Here is a 22865-nt window from a genome sequence, read left to right as displayed (position 1 = left end):
CAATTTATAAGATTTTTTTGCGCAAACGTGCATATTACGAAGTAAATTTAAGAATCGCGAAATCGAGAGACGTACCTATCAAGGAAAATAAACTAACAAGTAATTATTTTAGTTTTAGTAGTTTAAATATTTGATTATCTCTTTTTTTGAACCAAGGGGCAAAATTTTTTTAAACTTGAGTTTGATTATCTCCTTAATGAGCTCCTCGGTACTACATACAATAAAAATTAAACCAATATCAATAAACATATGTGAAAAGTGGAAGTGATTATATTTAATTTAGCTGCAAGTCTACATTCATGCCCACCACGTAATTTCCCTTTGAGAAAAAATTGATAAAACTTTTAAAACTGAAATATTAATGCGAAGCACCAAATATCATAATCAAATGTCATCGCTTTATGACATTGTTCAAATAAAACTTATTTTTTGCTTGATTATCGTTGTAAATTCATTCTTTGTCTTTCTTTCCATTCTTAAAACAATATTATATTTACCTTTTGCATTATTAAAGCCCACTATATATACATTTATATAAATTTATATGCAGTGTTACCGCCATACCAATTATTCTCCTTTCCTTTTTTATTCTTTAACAATAATTCATGTAAATTCACACCACAGTGTCAAACTATTACTGGCGCTCAAGCACCCTCTGGTCAGACACACACACACAGTCAGACACGCAGGCACGGAGAGAGAGAGACAAAAACACACAGAGGGAAAAACAAAAATACCCACAACCACACAAAGTCATATTCATAGGCACACACAAACATGGGTAGGTGCAACCCAGTAAAGGACGAACCACAGCCCTTAGTAAGGTTTCTAGTTACTAATAATCCCCAGTTTTAAAGAACTAAATCGAGCTTTTATGTAAATTATGATGAACTATATCGGTCCTCAATGTAAAAAATACTAAGAGACAAACCTCAAACAATCAAGTAGGTAACTAATTCCAATGCAAGTAATGGTTTGCTAATTGAATGATCGTATTTTAATGTAAACTTTCCTTTAAAATGAGCCATTATACAGCTCTCTATGATTTTGCAGTGCCCAGCTAGTTCAGGAGGAATATCAAACGGAAAGAAAAAAAGATACCGAATGTGGAGAATATTGTGGTTACAACCAATTTTCTTGATTTTCAATCCAATTTGTTTTCCTTGTTATTCAAGCCAACGGATGGTAAATTTGCTATATAGAGGTTTTGGACAAGGTAGTTCTGATAGTGTACTTCTTGTTTTGATCTGAATCTTTTATCAGGAGTTATGGGTTACTGTAGTTTTTAATATGGGACGTGATCGTCTCTTACTAGGTTGATAGCCACAGCGGCAACCCGGATTAGAAACACGAAAAAAACTACGCCTTTTTCTTCTTTGGAATACTAAGAGACGAGCCAAAAACAATCGAGTAGCTATCTAAATGAAATGTATGCAATGGTTTGTTATTCCAATGATCTTCTTTTAATGTAATTTTCTTAATTAGAATAGTTGGAGACGACCTGGCTACAACCTACGATTATGACATCATTGATCGATCTTTAACATGAAATTTTAATCTTATTTTCTAGTTTTAGGAGTTATGTGCTATTTTATTTTTTACTATGGGGTGTGATCGTCTCTTAATAAGTACTTAGCTACTGCTGCAACCTGGATATTATAACCTTTTTGATGTAAACCCTGATTACAAACAGGAAACTTTGGAGTCTTTTACTTCTTTGGAGTAGTAAGAGATGAACCTCAAAGGATCAGGCATCTAACCAAGTCCAATATATGCAATTGTTTGTTCATCAAATCATCGTCTTTCAATATAATTAAAATTATTGCTCAGACAGGATAAATATTTTGGCAGAAACTTTCAAAACACGTATTTTGGCAGAAACTTTCTCAAAATACCTTTGAAACCAACTTGACACTTCGAAATCTATTTTTAATTCCTAAAACGTCTAATAATAACATTGCACTACTAATTACCAATTTTCATGTATATATTGGAATAAATTAATTTAAAATTAGTTTCTTCAAAATGAGTGTTCCAAAGTTGAAGCCAAGTTTCGCGTTCAAGAGAAATCTGACTTGTCTACCCGTGAAAAGATCTAATGCCGCTTATGTTTTTACGTCCTTCGGAGCACTTGCACCTCGGTCCGGGTTTTTATTAAATAAAAAACAAGTTTTTTAAACTGAAAGTAAGGAGCGACATTAAAACTTAAAACGAACAGAAATTATTCCGTATATGAAAGGGACTGTCTCCTCCTCAACGCTTCGCTCTTTACGCTAAAGTTTTTTATTGTTTTAAAAAATAAAGTTATGAGACTGAGTCAAACTTTAGCGTAAAGAGCGAGGCGTTGAGGAGGGGACATCTTTCTTCTGGCAAAAAATGCAAAATTCCACATTTTTGTAGATAGGAGCTTGAAACCTTTACAGTAGGGTTCTCTGATACGCTGAATATGATGGTGTGATTTTCATTAAGGTGCTATAACTTTTAAGGGGTCTTTCCTCCTTTTTTTGGAAAATCAGCCAAATTTTCTCAGGCGCGTAACTTTTGATGGGTGGCACTAAACTTAATGAAAATTATGTATTTGAAATCAGCATTGAAATCTGATTCTTTTGATGTATCTATTGGTATCAAAAACCCGTTTTCTAGAGTTTCGGTTACCATTGAGCCGGGTCGCTCCTTACTTACAGTTCGTTACCACGAACTGTTTGATAATGGGTGAGATAGGGAAAGATTATTCTGCTAATTCTATAAACTGTGCCCTCCGATCTCTTTTTACTCTTAAAAACTGAACTAGAACTTTCAATTTCCAATCAAATGAACCTTCTCTGAAGTTATACGAGCATCCCTTCCATAACAACCATATATGCCCCCAGGGCATAACTTACAACGCCTGTCCCGGGCCCTGACGGACTGTGTCGATCCCGGAGTTGTCGTTTTATCATCTTAGAACCATTTTTAAGAAAATGGCTATCTCAAAGTTCTAATCTGATGGGTTTGAGGAAAATAAAGCGTTGAGAGTGCCCTGGTTGCCCTCTGATCTCTTTTGACTCTTAAAAAGTGAACGAGAACTTTCAATTTCTATTCAAATGGGCTCTCTCTGAGGTTTATGTGAGCATCTCCTTCATAAAAACATATCTTTCGACAAAGCATAACTTACAACGCCTGCCCCCAGTCCCTGAGAGGTTGTATCGACACCGGAGTTTTTCTTATCTGAACTTTGAACTGACTTACTTACTTACTTACTTAACTCCCATCCGGCCGGATTGGCCGACTCGGGGCTTCTCCTCTGACTGAACTATAGCAAAGCTTCTTATACTTTGAACTATTTTTAACAAAATAGCCATCTCAAAATTTTTATTGGATGGGTTTGGGAAAAAAGAGCGTGGGGACTAGTGGCCATCGGATCTCTTGTGACTCTTAAAAAGTAAACTAGAATTTTCAATTCCAATTCAAATGACCCCTCTCTGAAGTTTATACGAGCATCCCTTCCATAAGAACCATATACCCCCCAGGACTTAATTTGGAACGCCTGCCTGCCAAGCCCTGGGAGGTTGTGTCGACACCAGAGTTTTTTATTGTATCTAATCTTTGAACTATTTTTTAAAAAAGGGTTATCTCGAAATTTATGTCAGATGGGTTTGGGAGAAAAGGGCGTGGGGGCTAGTTGCCCTCCGATCTCTTTTGACTCTCAAAAACTGAACTATAACTTTGAATTTCCATTCAAATGAGCCCTCTCTGAATGAGTTTATACGAGCATCCATTCCATAAGAGTCATATATGCCCCCAGGCCATAAATTATAACGCCTGTCCCAGGGCCCTGGGGGGTTGCGTCGACACCGGAGCTTTTGTTATATAATCTTTGAAATATTTTTAACAAAATGACCATCTCAAAATTTTTATCGGATGCATTTGGGAAAGGAGGCTTGGGGGGGGGGGCTAGTTGCCCTCCGATCACCTTTTACTCTTAAAAATGGCACCAGAATTTCCGATTTCCAATCGAATGAGCCCTCTCTGAAGATTATACGGCTCAGACATAGCTCGTTTTTGCACTGGTCTGGAACGCATTTTGTCTTTGTGTAGGGTCAAAAACTGGGAGATAGCACACTCTTTTTGCAGTGAGATTGAAAATCCTTGCATGATTCCGTTTTAAAGAAAGTGCTATATGCCAAGCCTTCTCCTAAAAATTTGGCAGTGTAAGGGGGAGGGCATTAGAGGTCAGGGGCCCAATGGGCACCTCTAATCATACTGGTTTAAATTCTTCGCATGATTACGGTTAGAACAAGGTGAAAAATGTCTTCTTTTCCTAATAAAACATATTCGTGAAGAATAGATCAGCTGTGTAGTTGTGTGGCCTTGCTCTTGAGGATGCTTGGGTATCCCCCTGCAAATCCGCTCAGGCTTGTCATTTTGAATTTTTATCATTCTGCGTGAAATTTCTATCTCAATATAGGGGTGGGGGTATTAAGGAGCTTAACAATCGGGGGTTAAGGGGCGTGGAAGAAAAAAGTGTATGGGCGGGGTGTTCATTTTTATCTAATCACTTTTAGTTCTTAAAAAAAGCGCTAGAAGTCCAAATTCCTGATCGCATAAGCCTATTTTCAGGTCATTATGGCCGTGGCTTCTATACAAAGTGACCGCGGAAAATAAAGTAGATAGAAATAAATCATGCATGGCAGACACATCGCCACATACGTAGTCAGCACTACTGGGTTTCTTCTGAAATGTAAGATTTGTCATACTCTTTGCGCTCTTTTGCCCTTTTACTCTTCTTGCAATAATCATGTATGCTTTGTAACAATTCTTAATGGCAGTGACTGCTCCTCACTCTCTTTCAGTCTCTCTTCCTCTCTTCTTACTCCCTCTTTCTCTCTCTCTCTCTCTCTCTCTCTCTCTCTCTCTCTCTCTCTCTCTCTCTCTCTCTCTCTCTCTCTCTCTCTCTCTCTCTCTCTCTCTCTCTCTCCCTCTTTCTTTATATTTCTTTCTCTTTCTTTCTATATCCGTTGCTTTTGTTCAGTTTTAAGACTCTCCTTCTTCCAGGTACGAGATGTGGAAAACAGGAGTGCCCAAAAAGGGGCACTCTACGCCTGGAACACCAGGTGACGACTTTTGCAATGGAATACAGCGTTCCTCTCATCAATATTCTGCTGACTGTACAAGTGCCAATAAGGGATTATTCGCAGGAATTCTTGTCCTGGTTCTTTCCATCATCAGTACAATCATGTTTTTTGTATTGATCAACAAAGAAGATTACAAGTCAATTGCAGTACTTGAAATCAACATTGCAGAACTGTCACTTTACATCTTGATGTTTTTTGCCACTATTCTGGGAATATTTCAGGTTTTTATTGTCTTTTTTTGTCGACGATAGTAGTGGTTGGATGTTAACAATCACTTTTTATATTCGCAAGCTTTATTTAGTGATTTAGTGCTCATAATGATCATAAATACTGAAATTAGCATTAAGTGTGTTCCAACATTTCCGAAAATATTAAATTATTTTCTATGCTCTAGCTTCAACCTCAGTAATATTTCCTATCACAGTAATATTCCTATCTTTCCTATCACTGATGTAATTTTTCAAGTAGACTAGTTTAATTAAATACCAATTGATGAAAATAAAATAGGGACTGGTGGTAAGGGAAGTACAACTCCGCCGACAGATTATATCAAGTAAATGACTGGCTATCAGTTATAAAACATTTTACGCTTTATTGATAAGCCTTTCAGGAACCCTTTTGGTCATGTGTACTTTTCATGGTTGCATCATCCAATCATTTAATTTTTAACTGAATCTTGATTTTATGAAACCATAACGATATTGCCTCAGTATAAAGCTTGATATTGAAAACACTCGAAAAAACTGTTTTTGCCCTTGAACAGATATGTGTTCTCAGATTGGATGACTAATCTGCTCTAAAATGCACTCGAAATGCTCACCATTTTCAACCCCAAACGTGAACGCCAAAACAATCTGTGAAATTCTTACCAGATACCTGGTACGTTTGGTACGTTTCGCGGTCAAAATTCTTCTTTGCATTCTCTTTCTAAAATTCGTCCGATGTCTGTTCTATCCTTAACCTTGGTCGTCTGAACTTGACGAACCACGTAAGTATTTTTAATTCCTATGAAAATCGGTCTCTATTCTCTAGAAACCTGACAAACAGTAGAGGAACAAAACTATGTGCAAGTTATAAAAATTCAAAATTATAAATGATCTGTTGATAACGTCAGTCTGATCAAATATACAAATTATAACAATCATGCAATCAGGTTAAAAAGAAAATTTCATGGTTGATGTCTTTTTTCTTAGTGCCTTATTACTGTTTTGTACTCAAATTGCCACCCCCTTGGACAAGTTTTTACTTCTTGGGGTGGCCGCTAAACTGATGTTAAATTGTTTGTTTAGAATATCTCTCTCTCTCTCTCTCTCTTTCTCTCTCTCTCTCTCTCTATCTCTCTCTATCTCTATAAATATCTCTCTATCCCGCTCTCTCGCCCTCATTCACTCTCTCCCCCCCACTCCCCCACTCTATCCCGCGCTCACAAAATATCTCTATAACTATATCTATATCTATATCTCTCACTAACTCACAAACAATATCACAATATCTATCTATCTCTCTCTCTCTCAAATGGCGTAGGATAAAGAAACCAAGCTCCTTTTAGAATTCTGACAGGGCAAATAGAAGATAACCAAATATCTGGATAAAATGAACTATGGTGTATCGAAAGGTTGTCAGTTCCGAAGGAAGTTTCTTAATTTTTGACATTCAGTTACACAGCTGCACCTGCTGCAGGCTTGCAATAGGCCCGTTTTTTAGCACTAAGATATTACATCTAAGATCTTACGTCTTTCTGCAAAGATTATCGTTTTTTAACTCATCTTTGTTCTAAGATCTTACAGCTCACTGATATTAGCAAAAAGTGTGAAGACCGCCACTGTTCTGCCATATAGAACAAAGATGAGAGAATTTTGATTATATACTTATCATTCTTCTCAGACCGCTGATCAGAGCAGAATGATGAAAGACGTTTGCACAAAAACGACCAAAGATGTAAGATCTTTGTTCAAAGATTTCACTTTTAAGCGTTTTCTGACAAAAGATTTAAGATCTTAGAACATTGATGAGTGAAAAAACGCCCCTAATGTTTTGTATCTTATTCTGTGCCTGTGAGTTTTTGTACTATTTTTGAATATAGCAAGTTCTAAACCCTATTCAATTCAGTACAACGTAAGTATCACCTAATCACACAACTAAACATAAGATATTTTCATACCCAAAATGTGTATCTTCCCCTTATCTTAAGCGTGAATTAGAATGACAGGATTCTCCATAGTCGTCCATAATTTTATTCGCTAGTTGTCTTGAAAAGGTATGTTTTGCCTAGATGGGAACTAAGGAAATCCAGCCATTGTTGGGAAAACAGCTTAGCTGCAGTTCCCACTCTTATAAGTTACTCGTACTCTTTGGCTGATACTTCTTGAATTTACCACACCTACTCTCCTGAGAAACACTAATCACACATTAAGGGCGCGTAAATTCTTCATACGGTTTTTCTTTGTAGATGTGAGCGACCTAAAATTGCCTGTGCAAGGTGGTTCACAGGCCTACTAGCATACATTATCATCATCATTGGAAAAAAATGTGAATTTTGAGCTTAATTGGAGCATGGGAAGTGAGTGAAATACTGATTACAATATTTAATCCTCAAACTTTACACTTCTATGATCTACGAAGACCAAGTTAAATAAAAACCTTTAAAAAGGGAAAACGTTTATTTACACTACAAATTATATCTGTTTCGATATCTGTAAGCCCTTATGAGGCTGTGAAACATCATGGAAAACAACCAAAACCAGCAAGAAAACGACCACGACTAGCCTATGAAAACCAAATGCACATATGGAATACGAAGGAAGTTGAAATGATTTTGAACCAAATAAAAAATCAATCTTTAGAAACCTTGAAATACAGAAAAAAAGAGGCAAAAGATAATTAGGCTTTCTTTAACCATTTTTTGCAAAGAGTTTCAGGTAAAAGTCTAAAATGGGGGCTATTGAGAAGGAAAGTTCAAATCTACATGGCACTAGTCCGCACCGTCCTCCTTTACGGATGCGAAACATGGTCGGTAAAACTACAGCATGAGAATACACTGAAGGTGTTTGAGCATACCTGTCTGCGAAGAATTCTCAGAATACAGCTACGTGACCGTATCTCCAACGTGGACCTACGTCGAATGTGCAATATTCAGAGAGATGTTGCGCTCACTATTAAAGAACGCCGTTTGAAATGGTTGGGCCATGTATTACGGAAGCCGCCAGAATACTTGCCTCGCCAAATACTTCCTGGAAGAGACGCTAAGGAGGACAGAGGAAGAACTGGTGGAATCTGGCCAAATAAGACCTTGAACCTATCGGGGGATTCAGAAAGTTCGGACACAGATGGTCAACTCAGTGGCTCGCTTTTGCAGAGCAGCTGGCAGAAGATCGCTCAACATGGTCCAAGAAGGTCTCCAAGATCATCGATGCCGGGCGAAGTGGAAACGCCTGATTCCCGCCACAAGTACAAATAAGTAAGTATTGAGAAGGAAACATGTCAAGAAAACAATTCTTGCTTTATAATATGCAGTATAATTGTAGCTAACACATTTTAACTGCAGGGCCACTATACCTACCCCCCCCCGCCCCCAACTCCCACTTCTAATTTGCAAATTATATATTTCACATGCATTCAGCCATGCGTCACCCTTGTTTTTCGGATTCTTCTTTCGTCACAACTGATTCAATTTACGGGTACATAGGTTCAAACAAGAGAAACGCACGACTGAATGCACGGGAAATATATAATTTAGACTATATATTTGCACAATAGGGGGGAGAGGAGGAGGTAAAGTATATTGGAGCTGGAGTCAAAATATGTTAATTACAAATTATTCTCCATGTTATGAAGTAAGAATTGTTTTCTTAACATGATTCCTTTTCAATAGCCCCAATTCTAAACCTTTACCGAGTTTCATTAAATTAAAAAAAAGATATAATGTAAATATTGAAGTTTAGAATACAGGATTTTTATTGTAAGAACTGAGCTTTTTTCTTTCTTTCTTTTTTTTCTTCTTTCTTTCAGGTGCGCAAGCTTAAATTTCATGCCACAAGAAAGTTGGGTCTCGACAAGACTCTACTAGCAATAGCATTAACTGGTGTTATGATTTACAACTCATTCACTGTTATTGGTAGTTATTTTGACTGGGATGTATACTCAACAATCGTCCTTATTACAGCGCTGATGGATATGATACAAGTAAGTACGTGTTTGTTAGGATTGGCATTAGGCTACTTTCAGCCTCCATGCCTTAACCGTGGATTAATAGTCAAAAATAGATTTCAGAAATTCGACGATTTATTGTTGTGAGCGGATGAAAAAAAAACATGTTTTCTGATTGATACATGGAATGGCATAATAATAGTAAATAAATACAAGAATCAACGATTAAGCAATTTAAGTAGTAATATTAGTCTCAGAAATCCTTAAATGCCAACTTTGGTGAAAATTAAACATTATTTGTGAAATTTGTGCTTAATATATCTTGATTTTGGACTTCTTTAATACGATATTAACCTCAGATATAAAAATGCAAACTAAAAATCCTTCAGTATCAGCTTTGGTGAAAATCAAATGTTATTTTGAAAAAGATGATTGGTGTCCTGACTTTGAACTTCTTCACTGGGACAGCCACACCAAATTTGTAATCAACAATCTTTGAAATCCTTTAATATCAACTTCGATGGCAATCAAACACCATTCGCAAAATATGCCTACTTGGTTCATTTTTACTTACGATAGTCATTCAGCAATCCTGACTAAAACACGCTGGAGACGGGGCGTTTGTATTGTTCATCAAAGGTGATCAGTGACAGAGCTTAGATACTGTTTACCAAAAAGGGTCGGGGGTAGAGGGTATATGCTGCTGTCCAAAGGTGACCGGAGACAGACCGCTTGTACTGTGAAACAAAACGATTCAGAAACGTTATGTAGGTACAATGTCCGTATTAAATTAAACAACTATGATGAAAATGATTAGAATGCTCTTTTCTGTCAAGACTCTTGTTTCATTTCTCGTTTTTTACACTTATAAATATTTATTTCCTTAATTGAATTTATATATATAACATTTTTTTTAGAACAATGAAAAATAACTGGGTTATGACAAGTTACGACGACGATAATAATTGTTTTTTTTTTTTTTTTTAAGTAACAATGGGTTTATTTAAAAAAAAAAAATATATACATCATCGATTCCCTGAAGCAATGCTTGTGCGGGGTAAAACCAACCTAATAAATAAAAAAACCAAGAAACCAAAAAAAAGAGAAATAAAAGAAAAAAGTAAAAACAATAAATAGAAAAAAAAACAAAAAAAAAATATAATTAGAGCTCAACTTACCGGACCCCAAAACCAACGAATCACCAAACAACACCCAACAAAATTATAATAATTATAATCATATTCAGCTGCAACTAAACCCTCCTCAAAGACAAAACTTAAGTGGCGTGGAATAATCCATTCAAAATACACACATCAAAACAATGGTTCTTTAGTGACTTACTAAAGTCTTGCAAACCCCCCACATTCCTAAAATCCTCTGGCAAACTCTCCCAAACTAACGGAACAACATGGCGAATTGAAAACCTAGACCTAGACGTGACCATAGCTGGTCTTCGCACCAACTGAGAAGATCGTGTCAAATGATCGTGAATAGTAGACGCCAGACTAAACATTCCTGAAAAACATGATGGTAACTCCGAAGCTAAATATTTAAACGTAAACAGAGCATTATAGAATACGCATATTCCTGCCAACGGTAGAATTTTATACTCGCGGTAAAGATGCCTCACCGATACAGATAGGTCAATTTGATTACCATAAAGAACTCTAATTGCCATATTCTGTATTACGCAGAGCGGATGGAGGTGAGTTACGAATGTTTTCGACAAAACCATACAACAGTAAATGAGATAGGGGTGAACCATAGAAAAATACAACATTCTCAGAATTTCACACGGAAAAAGATACCTAAGTTTACCCATAATACCAATATTACGAGACAATTTGCTGTTAACAGATGCAATATGGTCTTTAAAACTAAGGCTTTAATCAATTATAACACCAAGGTATCTAGTACTAGTATATCTTACAATAGTATGGTGCCCTACTTCTATACTATTAATCCATGGATAATGTCCAGTAATTCTACCATAAATCAAAAAAAATCGACTTATTATGATTCAGTTTCAATTTATTTACTCGCATCCACTTTTCAATCGAAGAAATACCTTGTTTCAATATAGTCATCAACTCATTTTCAGTTCTAGCAGCTACGGTAAAATGGGAATCATCAGCAAAACATGTTAGAATTCTCTTAGTACCATAAGTATTAAGGTCTAAAGAACAAGACACATTACTTGAAGCTCTACAAAGGTAATTAATATAAACCAAAAACAATAAAGGGCCCAAAACGGAACCCTGGGGTACTCCAATCGAAATATGTTCAATTTTAGATGTAACTCCATCCATCACAACACACTGAGTCCTTCCACTAAGAAAGTTAACTATGACATTTAAAAAATCACCACGTATACCACTACTATATAGCTTTTGAACTAGTATATCATGATCAACAGAGTCAAATGCTTTATTAATATACAAAAATATCGAAGCTATCTTCAGACCCTTGTCTAAAGCATCATTAATAAAAGTTGTTAAAAACAAAACTACATGCTCTGTAGAATGATGACTCCTAAACCCAAACTGACTAGAACTAAAAAATTGTCTTTTCTCGCAAAAACTTACCATCCTACTATGAATCAACTTTTCAAACACTCTAGAAATAAATGGCAGTAAAGAAATCGGTCTATAATCACTAAAACAATTCTTATCCCCTCCTTTAAATATCGGGATAAAATTCGCGCAATTTAGAAAATCGGTAAATATTCCAGCTTTTAAACAATTATTTATCAGTCATAAAAAATGACTAGATATAACTGGTAATATCGACTTCAAAACCTTCAACGAAATAAAATCGCCTCCTGATGCACCGTTTTTCATATTATTTATAACATCAAATAATTCATCAATAGATACAGATTTAAGGTACGCAGACACATCACAATCTTCAGGTAGGAACTGACGAAAATCTCCATCTTGATCAAATACTGGCACCGATGATGACACACGCTGCCCAATAGTAGCGAAGTGATTAAACATCTCATCTGCAACATTATTATTCATTCCCATATAATTGTACAAGACCTTCCAAGGGTTGAAAGTTCTGGCTGCATCTTTGCATATTGTTAGACACATACTGTAGTTACAAGTTCCGTAATCGAGTACTCAACAAAGATAATTTAACAGAGAATGAGCTTTTCTGAAAAAACAAATGTTTCAGTTACCGTTTTTTACACGAAAATAAATTTTTCTTACTTGGTGTTATATTAATAACATTTTTTTTTTAACTCTGAGAAATAACGTGTTTATGAACTGGTTAGACATAGAAAAAATAGTGAAAGATTTTGAAAATGTTGAAAGTTCTAACTTCCTATCCGCAGCTTTATAGACACGTTATGCTGTTGCGATGTCAATAGTCAATTGCTAAACATATGTAATTAAGAAGAGAACTATCTTTTCTGAACAAAAATATGTTTCATTTATCGTTTTTTACACTTAAAGAATTTTTTCCATTATAATATCTATATATTGTAATTTTTATATTGACCATTCACATAGTCCTTTTTTGTTAATATTGTGATAATTCTATTGATTTTTAAAATATTTAAGTAATGTTCAAAAGTTCTATCTGCATCTCCACAGCTTGATAGACACGGTCTTGAGTTGCGAGGTCCATCGTCAATTGCTCAACAAAGAAGCTATAAAAGAGACTGCTCTGAACATACATATGCTTCCTTTATCGTTTTTTACCTTTATAAAGTAATTTTTCCTTAATTTTATTTATTTATATAACTTTTATTTTTTAATTCTGACAAATGCAAGGGATTCTACATTTTTAAACGTAAAATATAAATTTACAATATCTGAACAAGGTTCAAAAGTTCTGGCAGCTGTCCCAAAGCTTGATAGACCAGTTCTTGAGTTACGCGTTAGTCAATTACTCAAACATAAGAGATAAAAGAGAACTATATGACCAAACTTATTTTTCATTTATCGTTTCTTACCCATATATATAAATTTTTCCTTAATTGTCTTCCTTTTTTGAACAATTATTTGTTAATTATTACATATACATGAGTTTTTACAAGTGTAAACGTAAAATATAATTTTTCAATATTAGCATAATTTTCAAAAGTTCTGACTGTAAATCCAAAGCTTTTTAGAAAAGGTCTGGGGTAGCGCTGTCCGTAGTCAATTACTCAACAAAGAAAATTTAACAGAGAACTATCTTTTCTCAAAAAAATTATGTTGAATTTATCGTTTTTTAACCTAATAAAAAAATTTTTCTTAAGTGTATTTATTTTATTAAAAATTATTTTTTAAATAAGAGAAATAACTGGTTTATGAACAGTTTGAACATAGTAAAAATTTTGAAGGATCAGCCAAAGGTTGAAAGTTCTAACAGAAGATTTGAATTTTGATAGAAACGGTATGGAGTTGAGACGTCAGTAGTCAATTACTCAACAGATGTGATAAAGAAGAGCACACTATTTTCTGAAAAAAATTATGTTTAATGTTTCGTTTTTGAAACATATAAAAAAATTTTTACTTAATTTTATTTCTTTTTATATCTATTTTTTTTAAACAATGAGAAATAACTCAGATTTTAAATGGTTGGACATAGTAAAAATAGTGCTAGATCTTGAAAATGTTGAAAGTTCTAGATGTATATCTGCAGCTGGATAGAAACGTGATGGGGTTGAGAGGTCAAACGTCGATTGATCAACAAATGAAATATAAAAGAGAATGCGCTGAACAGAAATATGTGTAATTGATTTTTTTTTACACAACGAAATAAATTTTTCTTAATTTGCTTTCTTATCATTTCACTTTGTTTTTAACACTAAAAAAGAAATCGATTAAGCAAAGGTTCGATATAGATAATAATTTTGAAGTATTAGCAAAGTTTTGAAAATTATAACTGGATAATTAGAGCTTGATAGAAACGTGATATAGTTGCAAGTTCAGTAGTCAATTGATCTACAAATGTGAAATAAAATATAACGCTCTTTTCTCAACAAAAATATGTTTCATATATTTATTTTGTCACTTATAAAGTAATTTTTCTTAATTTTATTTATTATTTGAACATTTATTTTTGTAAAATGAGAAATAACTGGTATATGAACATGTTCAACATAGAAAAATTTTTGAAGGATTTGCCAAATGTTCAAAAGGTCTAAATTAATATCTGCAGCTGGATAGACACGGTATATAGTTGAAATGACAGGAGTCAATTGATCAGCAGATGAGATATAGAAGAGGACGCTATTTTCTGAAAAAACTTACGTTTAATTTATTTTTTTTTACCCTTATAAAGAAAATCTTCTAGATTGTATTTATAATCTGTTCAGTTATTTTTGAACAATGAAAAATGACTGTGTTTTGCAATGGTTGAACATAGAAAAATTTTTGCAATATTTGGAAAAGGTTCAAAAGTTCTAACTGTATATCTTCAGCTGGATAGAAACGGGGTATTGTTGCTCGGTCAGTAGTCAATTGCTCAACAAAGAAAATATAGAAGAGAACGATCTTTTCTGAAAAAACATATGTTTCATATATTTATTTTTACACTTATAAAGAAATTTTTCTTAATTTTTCTTATATTGTTATCTTGTATTTTTTAAATATGAAAAATAACGCGGTTATTAAAAGTTTCATAATAGTTAAAATTGTGCAGGATCTGCACAGGGTTGAAAGTACTAGATGAAAATCTGCAGCGTGATATAAACGGTATGTAGTTGCATGGTCCGTCGTCAATTGCTCAACTGAGAAAATTTAGAATAGAACGCTCTGAACAAACTTATGTTTCAATTATTTTTTTTTACACGTATAAAGAAATTTTTCTTAATTTTATTTCTTATAATAACATTTATTTTTAAACAAAGAGAAATGATTTGTTTAGGAAATGGTACGACATAGAAAAAATTGTGCAATATTTTCAAAATGGTGAAAGTTATAAATGCATATCTTAAGATTTAAAGAAACGTGTGGTAGTTGCGAGGTCAATAGTCAATTGCTCAAAAATTGAAATATAAAATAGAATGCTCTTTTCTGAAAAAAATTATGTTGCATTTATTTTTTTTTGCACAAATAAATAAATGGTTCTTAATGGTATTTATTTTCATAATATATATTTTTTACCATTGAGATATAATTGGGTTTTTCAAACGTTCGACATAGAAAATAATTGTGCAGTATCTGCAACATGGTGAAAGAACTATCTTCATTTCTTCAGGTGGATAGACACGGTATGTGGGTGGAAGGTCAGTCGTCGATTACTCTAAAAATGAGATATAGAATAGGCTGCTCTGACCAGACATATGTTTAAAGTCTCGTTTCTTAGATTTATAAAGAAATTTTTCCTTAATTGTATATCTTTATAGTTAATTTATTTTTTAATTCTTACATCTACATGAGTATTGACAAGTGTCAAAGTAATTTATTATTTTAAAATACCAACACCAGGTTCAAAAGTTCTGGCTTTTTCCCTGCAGCATTATAGACAAGGTATGTGGTTGGGATGTCCGTAGTCGATTACTCCACAATTGTTATATACCAGAGTATGCTATTTTCTGAAAAAAATTATTTTTTATGAATCGTTTTTTAAACTTAAAGAAATATTTCCTACATTTGATTTCTATTCTGAACATTTTTTTTTTAACAATGAGAAATAATTCATTAATTATAAGGTTGAACATAGGAAATAATGTTGCAAGATCTGGCACAGGTTCAAAAGTTCTAACTTTATCTTTGCAGCTGGATAGAAACGGTATGGGGTTACGAGGTACATAGTCAATTGATCAACACAGAAGAAATAGAAGAGACCAATATTTTCTGAACAGACATATTTTTCATTTACCGTTTTTTAAACATTGATAGAATTTTTTCTTAAGTGGATTTCTATCTTTAACATATTGTGTTGAACAATGAGAAAGAACTTAGTAATGCAAAGGGTGGACTTAGAAAAAATTTTGAAGGATATGGATAGGGTTGAAAGTTCTAAATGCATATTTGCATTTTGATCACATTATGTAGTTGCACGGTCTGGAGACAATTACTCAACAAATGAGATATAAAATAGACTGCTCTGAACCGAAATATGTTTCATTGCTCGTTTCTTACCCATATAAAAAAATTTTTCCTTAATTGTATTTCTTTAAAGTAAATTTTTTATTGAATTATGACTAATACATGAGAATTTCCACTTTTAAACGTAAAATATCTTTGTAAAAGACTGAAAAAATTTTCAAAAGTTCTAAATGCATAACCGCAGCGTGTTATAAACGTTCTTGATTTAGAAGTTCCGTAGTCGATTTCTCAACAGATAAGATATAGAATAGTACGCTATTTTCTGAAAAGAATTAATTTTAATGTATCGTTTTTTACACTTATAAAGAAATTTTTCTTAATTTTATTTATTTATATCACACATATTTTTGAACAATGAGAAATTACTGGTTTATGAAAAGTTTAAACATAGTAAAAATTGGGCAGTATAAGCCAAGGGTTGAAAGTTCTGTCTGCATATTTTCAGCTGTATATTCACGGTTTGTATTTGCAAGGTCCTTAGTAAATTACTAAAAAAATGAGAAATAAAAGAGAATGCTCTTTTCTGTACAAACTTATGCATCAAGAATCGTTTCTTAACCGTATAAAGTAATTTTCCTTCATTTTTTCTATTTTTATAAAATTTTTATTTTACTTATTACAAATATATGAGATTATCGAAGTGTCAACGTAAAATATTAGTTTAATCGCCTAACATAAGGTTCAAAAGTTCTGGCTGCAAATCTACATCTTGATAGACAAGTTATGAGGTTGCGAGGTCCATAGTCGATTACACAACAAATGAGCTTTAGAAGAGCTCACTCTGAAAAAAAAAATTTTTCAGTTCTTGTATTTTACCCTTATAAAGAAATTTTTACTTAATTTTATTTCTTATTTGAACATTTATTTTTGAACAATGAAAAATAACTCGGTTTTAAAAATGTTGAACATAGAAAAAAGTTTGCAGTATCTGCAAAGTGTTCAAAAGTTCTGACAGCTTATTTGCAGATGGATAGACACGTTATGGAGTTGCAAGGTACGACGAAAATTGATAAACTGAGAAGATATAAAAGAGAACGATATGAAACAAATTATGTTTAATTGCTCGTTTTTTACCCGTATAAAGAATTATTTCTTATATTTATTTATTATCTGTCAATTTTTTGTTTAACAATGAAAAATAACTGGTTTATGAAAAGGTTGAACATAGATAAAATTTTGCAAGATATTCCAAGTGTTGAAAGTTCTGTCTTATTATTTGGAGCTTGATAGACACGTAATGTGTTTGGGAGGTCCGTAGTCAATTACTCAACAAATATGCTTTAGAAGAGAACGCTCTGAAAAAAAAGACGTTTTCTTTATCTTTTTTGCAACATATAAAGTAATTTTTCCTTAATTTTATTTATTATTTGAACATTTATTTTTTTACTATTACATAAGCATTGGTTTTGACAACGTTCAACATAAAAATATAATTGTGCAAGATCTAAAAAGTGATCAAAAGTTCTTACTTCATATCCACTGATTGATAGAAACATGAGGTAGTTGCAATGTCCATAGTCAATTGCTAAACAGATGTGCTAAAGAAGAGAACGATCTGAAAAAACATATGATTCATTTCTTTATTTTTAACCATATAAAGACATTTTTCTTACTATTATTTCTAATTTTAAAATTTATTTTTTAACAATGAGAAATAACAGGGTTATAAAAAGGTTCAATATAGAAAAAATTGTGCAAGTTTAGGAACAGGTTGAAAATTCTATCTGCATCTCTACTGCTTGATAGAAACGTTATGTGGTTGCGAGGTCCATTGTCAATTGCTCAAAAATGAGATTTAGAAGAGAATGCTCTTTTCTGAAAAATAATATGTTTCATTTATCGTTTTTTACCTTTATAAAATAATTTTTCATTAATTTTGATTTCTAATTTGATAATTTATTTTTAAATAATTAAAAATAATTGGTTTTTGCGAAGGGTCAATATAAAAGATAATTGTACAAGACTTGGGAAGGATTAAAAATTCTGACTACATATTCGAATTCATTTAAATTTAAATCGCAGTTCAGTTAATCCCGAAGAAAACAAAGCTTATAAGAAACTATTTCAATAATTTGTACGAAACAAAAATATCTCAACTAAAATCGAACAGAAATTAATCTTTAAAGATGTTTTTAAATAAAATTTAAAGAACTTTAAAGAGAAATATTACAATCTCAAACGAGCAGAAATTGTCAAACAGTATGGTGTGACCAACTCTAAATAATTATTAGCACGTTCTTATGGTTACTGAATCTGTAAAAAAAAAAGAACTGTAACAAACAATATATACCTCAAAATAATCGGCTTTTTATGCTTAATTCAAATATAGAAAATTTTTAAGTTTAAAATTACCCATAAATAGCTACGATTCTAGTAAAATTGCTGAATCTTAGAGAAAGAGGTAATCAACCTCGAGAAGAAGAGTTATCTTGAAGAAAATTATACTATCAAATTCAGTATGTAAGAGAACATTAGCACAGAGGCTTTAAGCCTCTATCTACAAAAATGCACAATTTTGTGGGTTTTTTTTGCAGAAGGTTGTTCGCGGTCGCTATATTTTTTTTTTTTTTTTTTTTTTAAGGAGTGATGATGAACTAATTGTTCTAGGATGTCAAGCAAGGACACACTGGAAAAGAAATTGAAAGTTAAACTCGATTTTAAAGCAGCAAAAGACTTTATGCCACAGTAAAGAGGTGTTTTTCTGCCATTTTTTTCAACAAACGAGAATTTTGGCCAATAGAGGGCCAAAATGCAAATGAGATGCAATTAAGGCAATTAATTCAGAAGTGTCAAAAAGACATATATTCAGTTTCCCAGTTTCAGAAGCCATAGTGCTAGTGCGGTGGCGCATTTATTGCTTAAGCTATTTGCAGTCTGTACAAAATGAATGGCAAACATAGACAATTATTTGTAAGCTTCATTTAACCGAGTTGATTCATTTGACATTTCAGGTTGTCCGATATTAATCACAGGTGGTGGAAAATAAGAGTAAATACCGTAATCCAGAAATTTTTGGGTCCGGGTTCAATTTTATGTCTGTAGGGAATACTGGTCCCTAAATGGTTGTCTTCAGGCCATATAGCCAAACAGTTTGTTGGATTTCAACTAAATTTGGTAAGAGGTAAAAAGAAAAAATACCGTCCAAGTTGCTACTTTTGAGGGTATAAGACCAATTCGAACTTTGTGTTTGTGTGGGGGAGGAGGGTCCTGAAGGCGGGCTATCAAGACATCTACCTTAATAGACCACCATATTTCAACGAAATTTAATCAGACATCATGTTCGATGCACTAGTAATGATTTTTTTTTTAATCAGGGACAAAATTAAACCTCTGTGGAGGATGCACCCTATACAACTAAACTTGAAAGAATTAAGAGATAGCATCCTAATTGTATCTTTTGGGAGTCTAGAGTTTCCCTGAATTCTGTGGAATTCAGGGGAAAAGAGGTCCCAGATTCTTCTCACCAGCAAATTGTCAGACCTCATATTCTAGCCAAACGTGGTTGGACATAGGAGCTAGTGTTCTTATTGTGCTTTTTGATTCTCTAGATTTTTCTACCTCTTCGGGGAGAGGGATTCCTAAATCCTTGTTATAAGGACATATACTTGAAGTGGTTGTTGGATCCCAAGCTTACTTGATGGGAAATTCAAGCAAGTCCTTCAGTTTTAATGTGCCTTTGAGATCCAGCACCTGATCTGACCTTTGTAAGACATGGAAAGAGGGTCGTATCGTATCGAAGGAATTGTCGTCGAAACTTCGAAAAGGGCTCATTTGATTGGAAATTGGAGTGGCTAGTGCCTTTTTTAATAGTCGAAAGTGATTGGAAGGCAACTAACATCCCTTCCATGACCACCATTTCCCCAAACACCTCCAATAAAAATTTTGCGATTGCCATTTTGTTCAGCGTAGTAGATTTCCAAAGAGAAATTATGTTTTTGAGGAGGACACTCCCCCACAGCCCTCAGGGCAAGGGTTGTAATTTATGCCTTGGGGGCATATAAGATTTTATAGTGATTGGAAGGCAACTAACATCCCTTCCACGCCCACCATTTCCCCAAACACATCCAATAAAAATTTTGCGACAGCCATTTTGTTCAGCGTAGTAGATTTCCAAAGAGAAATTATGTTTCTGAGGAGGACACTCCCCCACAGGCCTCAGGGCAAGGGTTGTAATTTATGCCTTGGGGGCATATAAGATTTTTATAGAAAGCGTTGTCGTAGAAACATCAAAAAAGGCTCAAGTAGAGAGGGGGTGCTACTCCCGTACCCACACCAAATATGGGCATAGAGTCCCTAGGGAGAACACGTGGTTAATCAAAGTAGGTCAATGACACTTCGTTCAAGATCATTTGATTTGTTGTTGTTGTTTTGGGCAAGTGCATGCTCGAGGCGAATGTCAAGGTGTTCAGAAATAGGAAACAGTTAGATCACACGTGACAGATGATGTCATGGTTGATTGATTTGACACGAAAGGGGAATTAATTTGTTGTTTCTAAGGGGAATTATTGATTCAAGAAAGGGGAATTAATTTGTTGTTTTTAAGGGGAATTATTGATTCACGAAAGGGGAATTAATTTGTTGTTTCTAATGGGAATTATTGATTTAAGAAAGGGGAATTAATTAGTTGGTTCTAAGGGGAAGGTGGGGAAGAGATATATTGATTGCGTAATCGAAGGGAGAGAATTCCCGAGAAATTGATTACATAATCGGTAGAACCCTATCAGGAGCTAGTGACGGGAATCCATTTATGGGCATAGAATGACGTAATCAACTATTGTTTCCAAGGAGAATTGTCTTCGGGACGAAGTTTATTAATATCTTTGGAGATCGACCAGGAGAATTGTTTCCGGCGAATGTTTTGATCTTAGAGATGAAGAGATTAACATGGGAAAGGGTTTCTTAGTAATTTGAAATGTGACAGCGCAGGGATGCCAAAAACAAAAGGAACACGCAGAAATTACGTTTAGGGGTTATTTGAGCGAAACCGTTTTAGACATTTTAGGGAATTATTTCGGCGAAACAGTCAGAGATATTTTAAAAGATGATTTTAGAAGAGGTTTTAGAAGAGGATTTGAGGGTGAAACTTTTTGGTCGTTATAATACACAAGCTCCATTTGAACAGTGTCGTGAGGTCCCCTACCCCAACCCCAAAGGGTTCCGATCCCCCAACCCCAACCCCAAAGGAAGCCCCCGGCACCAAAGGTCCCCCGGGCTCCCAAAGGGCCCTCCGGGCCCCCCAAAGGGGCCCCCGGCGCCCCAAGGGATCACCCGGCCCCCAAAGAGTCCCCTCTCCATTTTTTAATACTTTTTTAAGGCTATATTATATCTTTTCAGAGCAAGTTATTTTCTTAATGTCCATCCTAAACCCATTTTACAAGTTGAAGTACTTATCTTTTTCACCCACAACTATACATTACATCTTTTTGTATAACTCATCACTATGTAATTATTGTCACAGAAGAAATCATAGCAAGTAAGAATCAAAATTTACAGACAAATCAAAATATATAAATAGAAGTACGAATCACTTTCACCAGAAACTATACAATACAGCATTTTGGTTACCACAAAAACAAGAAATACATTTCAAAGACCAATACAGAGCAAGATATATTCTTACTTTCCAACCCATACACCTTTCCCAACCTGAATTAATGACATCTAAACCAGAGGCCTATACTTTAAACCTTTTTTTATAATTTAAAACCAATAAATACTTTTCAAAATACATTTTAGAGCAAATTAGTTTCTTAATTTCCCTGTTAAGCCAACTTTCAAACGTTAAATACTAATCTTTCTCACCCACAACTCTACTTTACAGCTTTTTGGATACATCAACACAAAGAAATACTTTTCAAATAACATTTCAGAGCAAGTTACTTTCTTAATGTCCCTCCTAAACCCATTTTCCAACTTGAAGTACTTATATACTTCACCCAAAAATATGCTCTACAGCTTTTTGTTTACCTCAACACCAAAAAGTACTTTTCAATGAACATTTCACAGCAAGTTACTTTCTTAATGTTCTTCCTGAGCCCATTCTCCAACCTGAAGTACTTATCTCTTTAGCCCACAACTATACGTTACAGATATTATGTTTCCTCAAAAAATATTAATTCACTACCAGGACCCTTTTATAGCAGTAAAAGTCTTTATGTCCATCATTCACCCGATGTTCAAAATTAAGACCTAATCTTTTTCTTTTTAGACTAATATTAAGTAATATTTGGTTAGCTTATAACCAAGAAATACTATTCAAAGCACATTTCAGAGCAAGTTACTTTCTTAATGTCCCTCCTAAACCCATTTTACAACTTGAACTACTTATCATTTTCTCACACAACCACGCCTTACATCTTTTTTGATACCTCAACACCAAGAAATAATTTTCAAAGCAGAATTCTGAGCAAGCTATCTACTTGATGTCACTACTACACACATTGTAAATCTTGAAGAACCTATCTTTTTCTCACACAACCATGGTTTACATCTTTTTGGATACCTCAACACCAAGAAATACTATTCAAAGTCCATTTCAGAGCAAGTTACTTTC

At 33.9% G+C, this 22865-nt stretch overlaps 1 protein-coding gene across 1 annotated transcript in view; it reads left to right on the top strand.

The window, feature by feature from the left end:
• LOC148945314 (proton channel OtopLc-like) overlaps window positions 1-19003 on the top strand; it is a 66972-nt gene extending 47969 nt beyond the window's left edge. The window contains exons 5-7 of the mRNA XM_089098999.1: window positions 5035-5335; window positions 9123-9296; window positions 18894-19003. Of these exons, the coding sequence (XP_088955125.1) occupies window positions 5035-5335; window positions 9123-9296; window positions 18894-18899 (481 nt within the window). The 3' untranslated portion in view covers window positions 18900-19003. The remainder of the gene's footprint in view (window positions 1-5034; window positions 5336-9122; window positions 9297-18893) is intronic.
• The last annotated feature ends 3862 nt before the right edge of the window (window positions 19004-22865 follow it).

This window comes from Artemia sp. Qi Xiang Cuo, chromosome 13, assembly GCF_049724085.1.
Source record: "Artemia sp. Qi Xiang Cuo chromosome 13, ASM4972408v1, whole genome shotgun sequence".
Lineage (NCBI taxonomy): Eukaryota > Metazoa > Arthropoda > Branchiopoda > Anostraca > Artemiidae > Artemia > Artemia sp. Qi Xiang Cuo.
The sequence above is the reverse complement of the archived record's forward strand: the minus strand, read 5'-3'. Positions and strand labels throughout refer to the sequence as shown.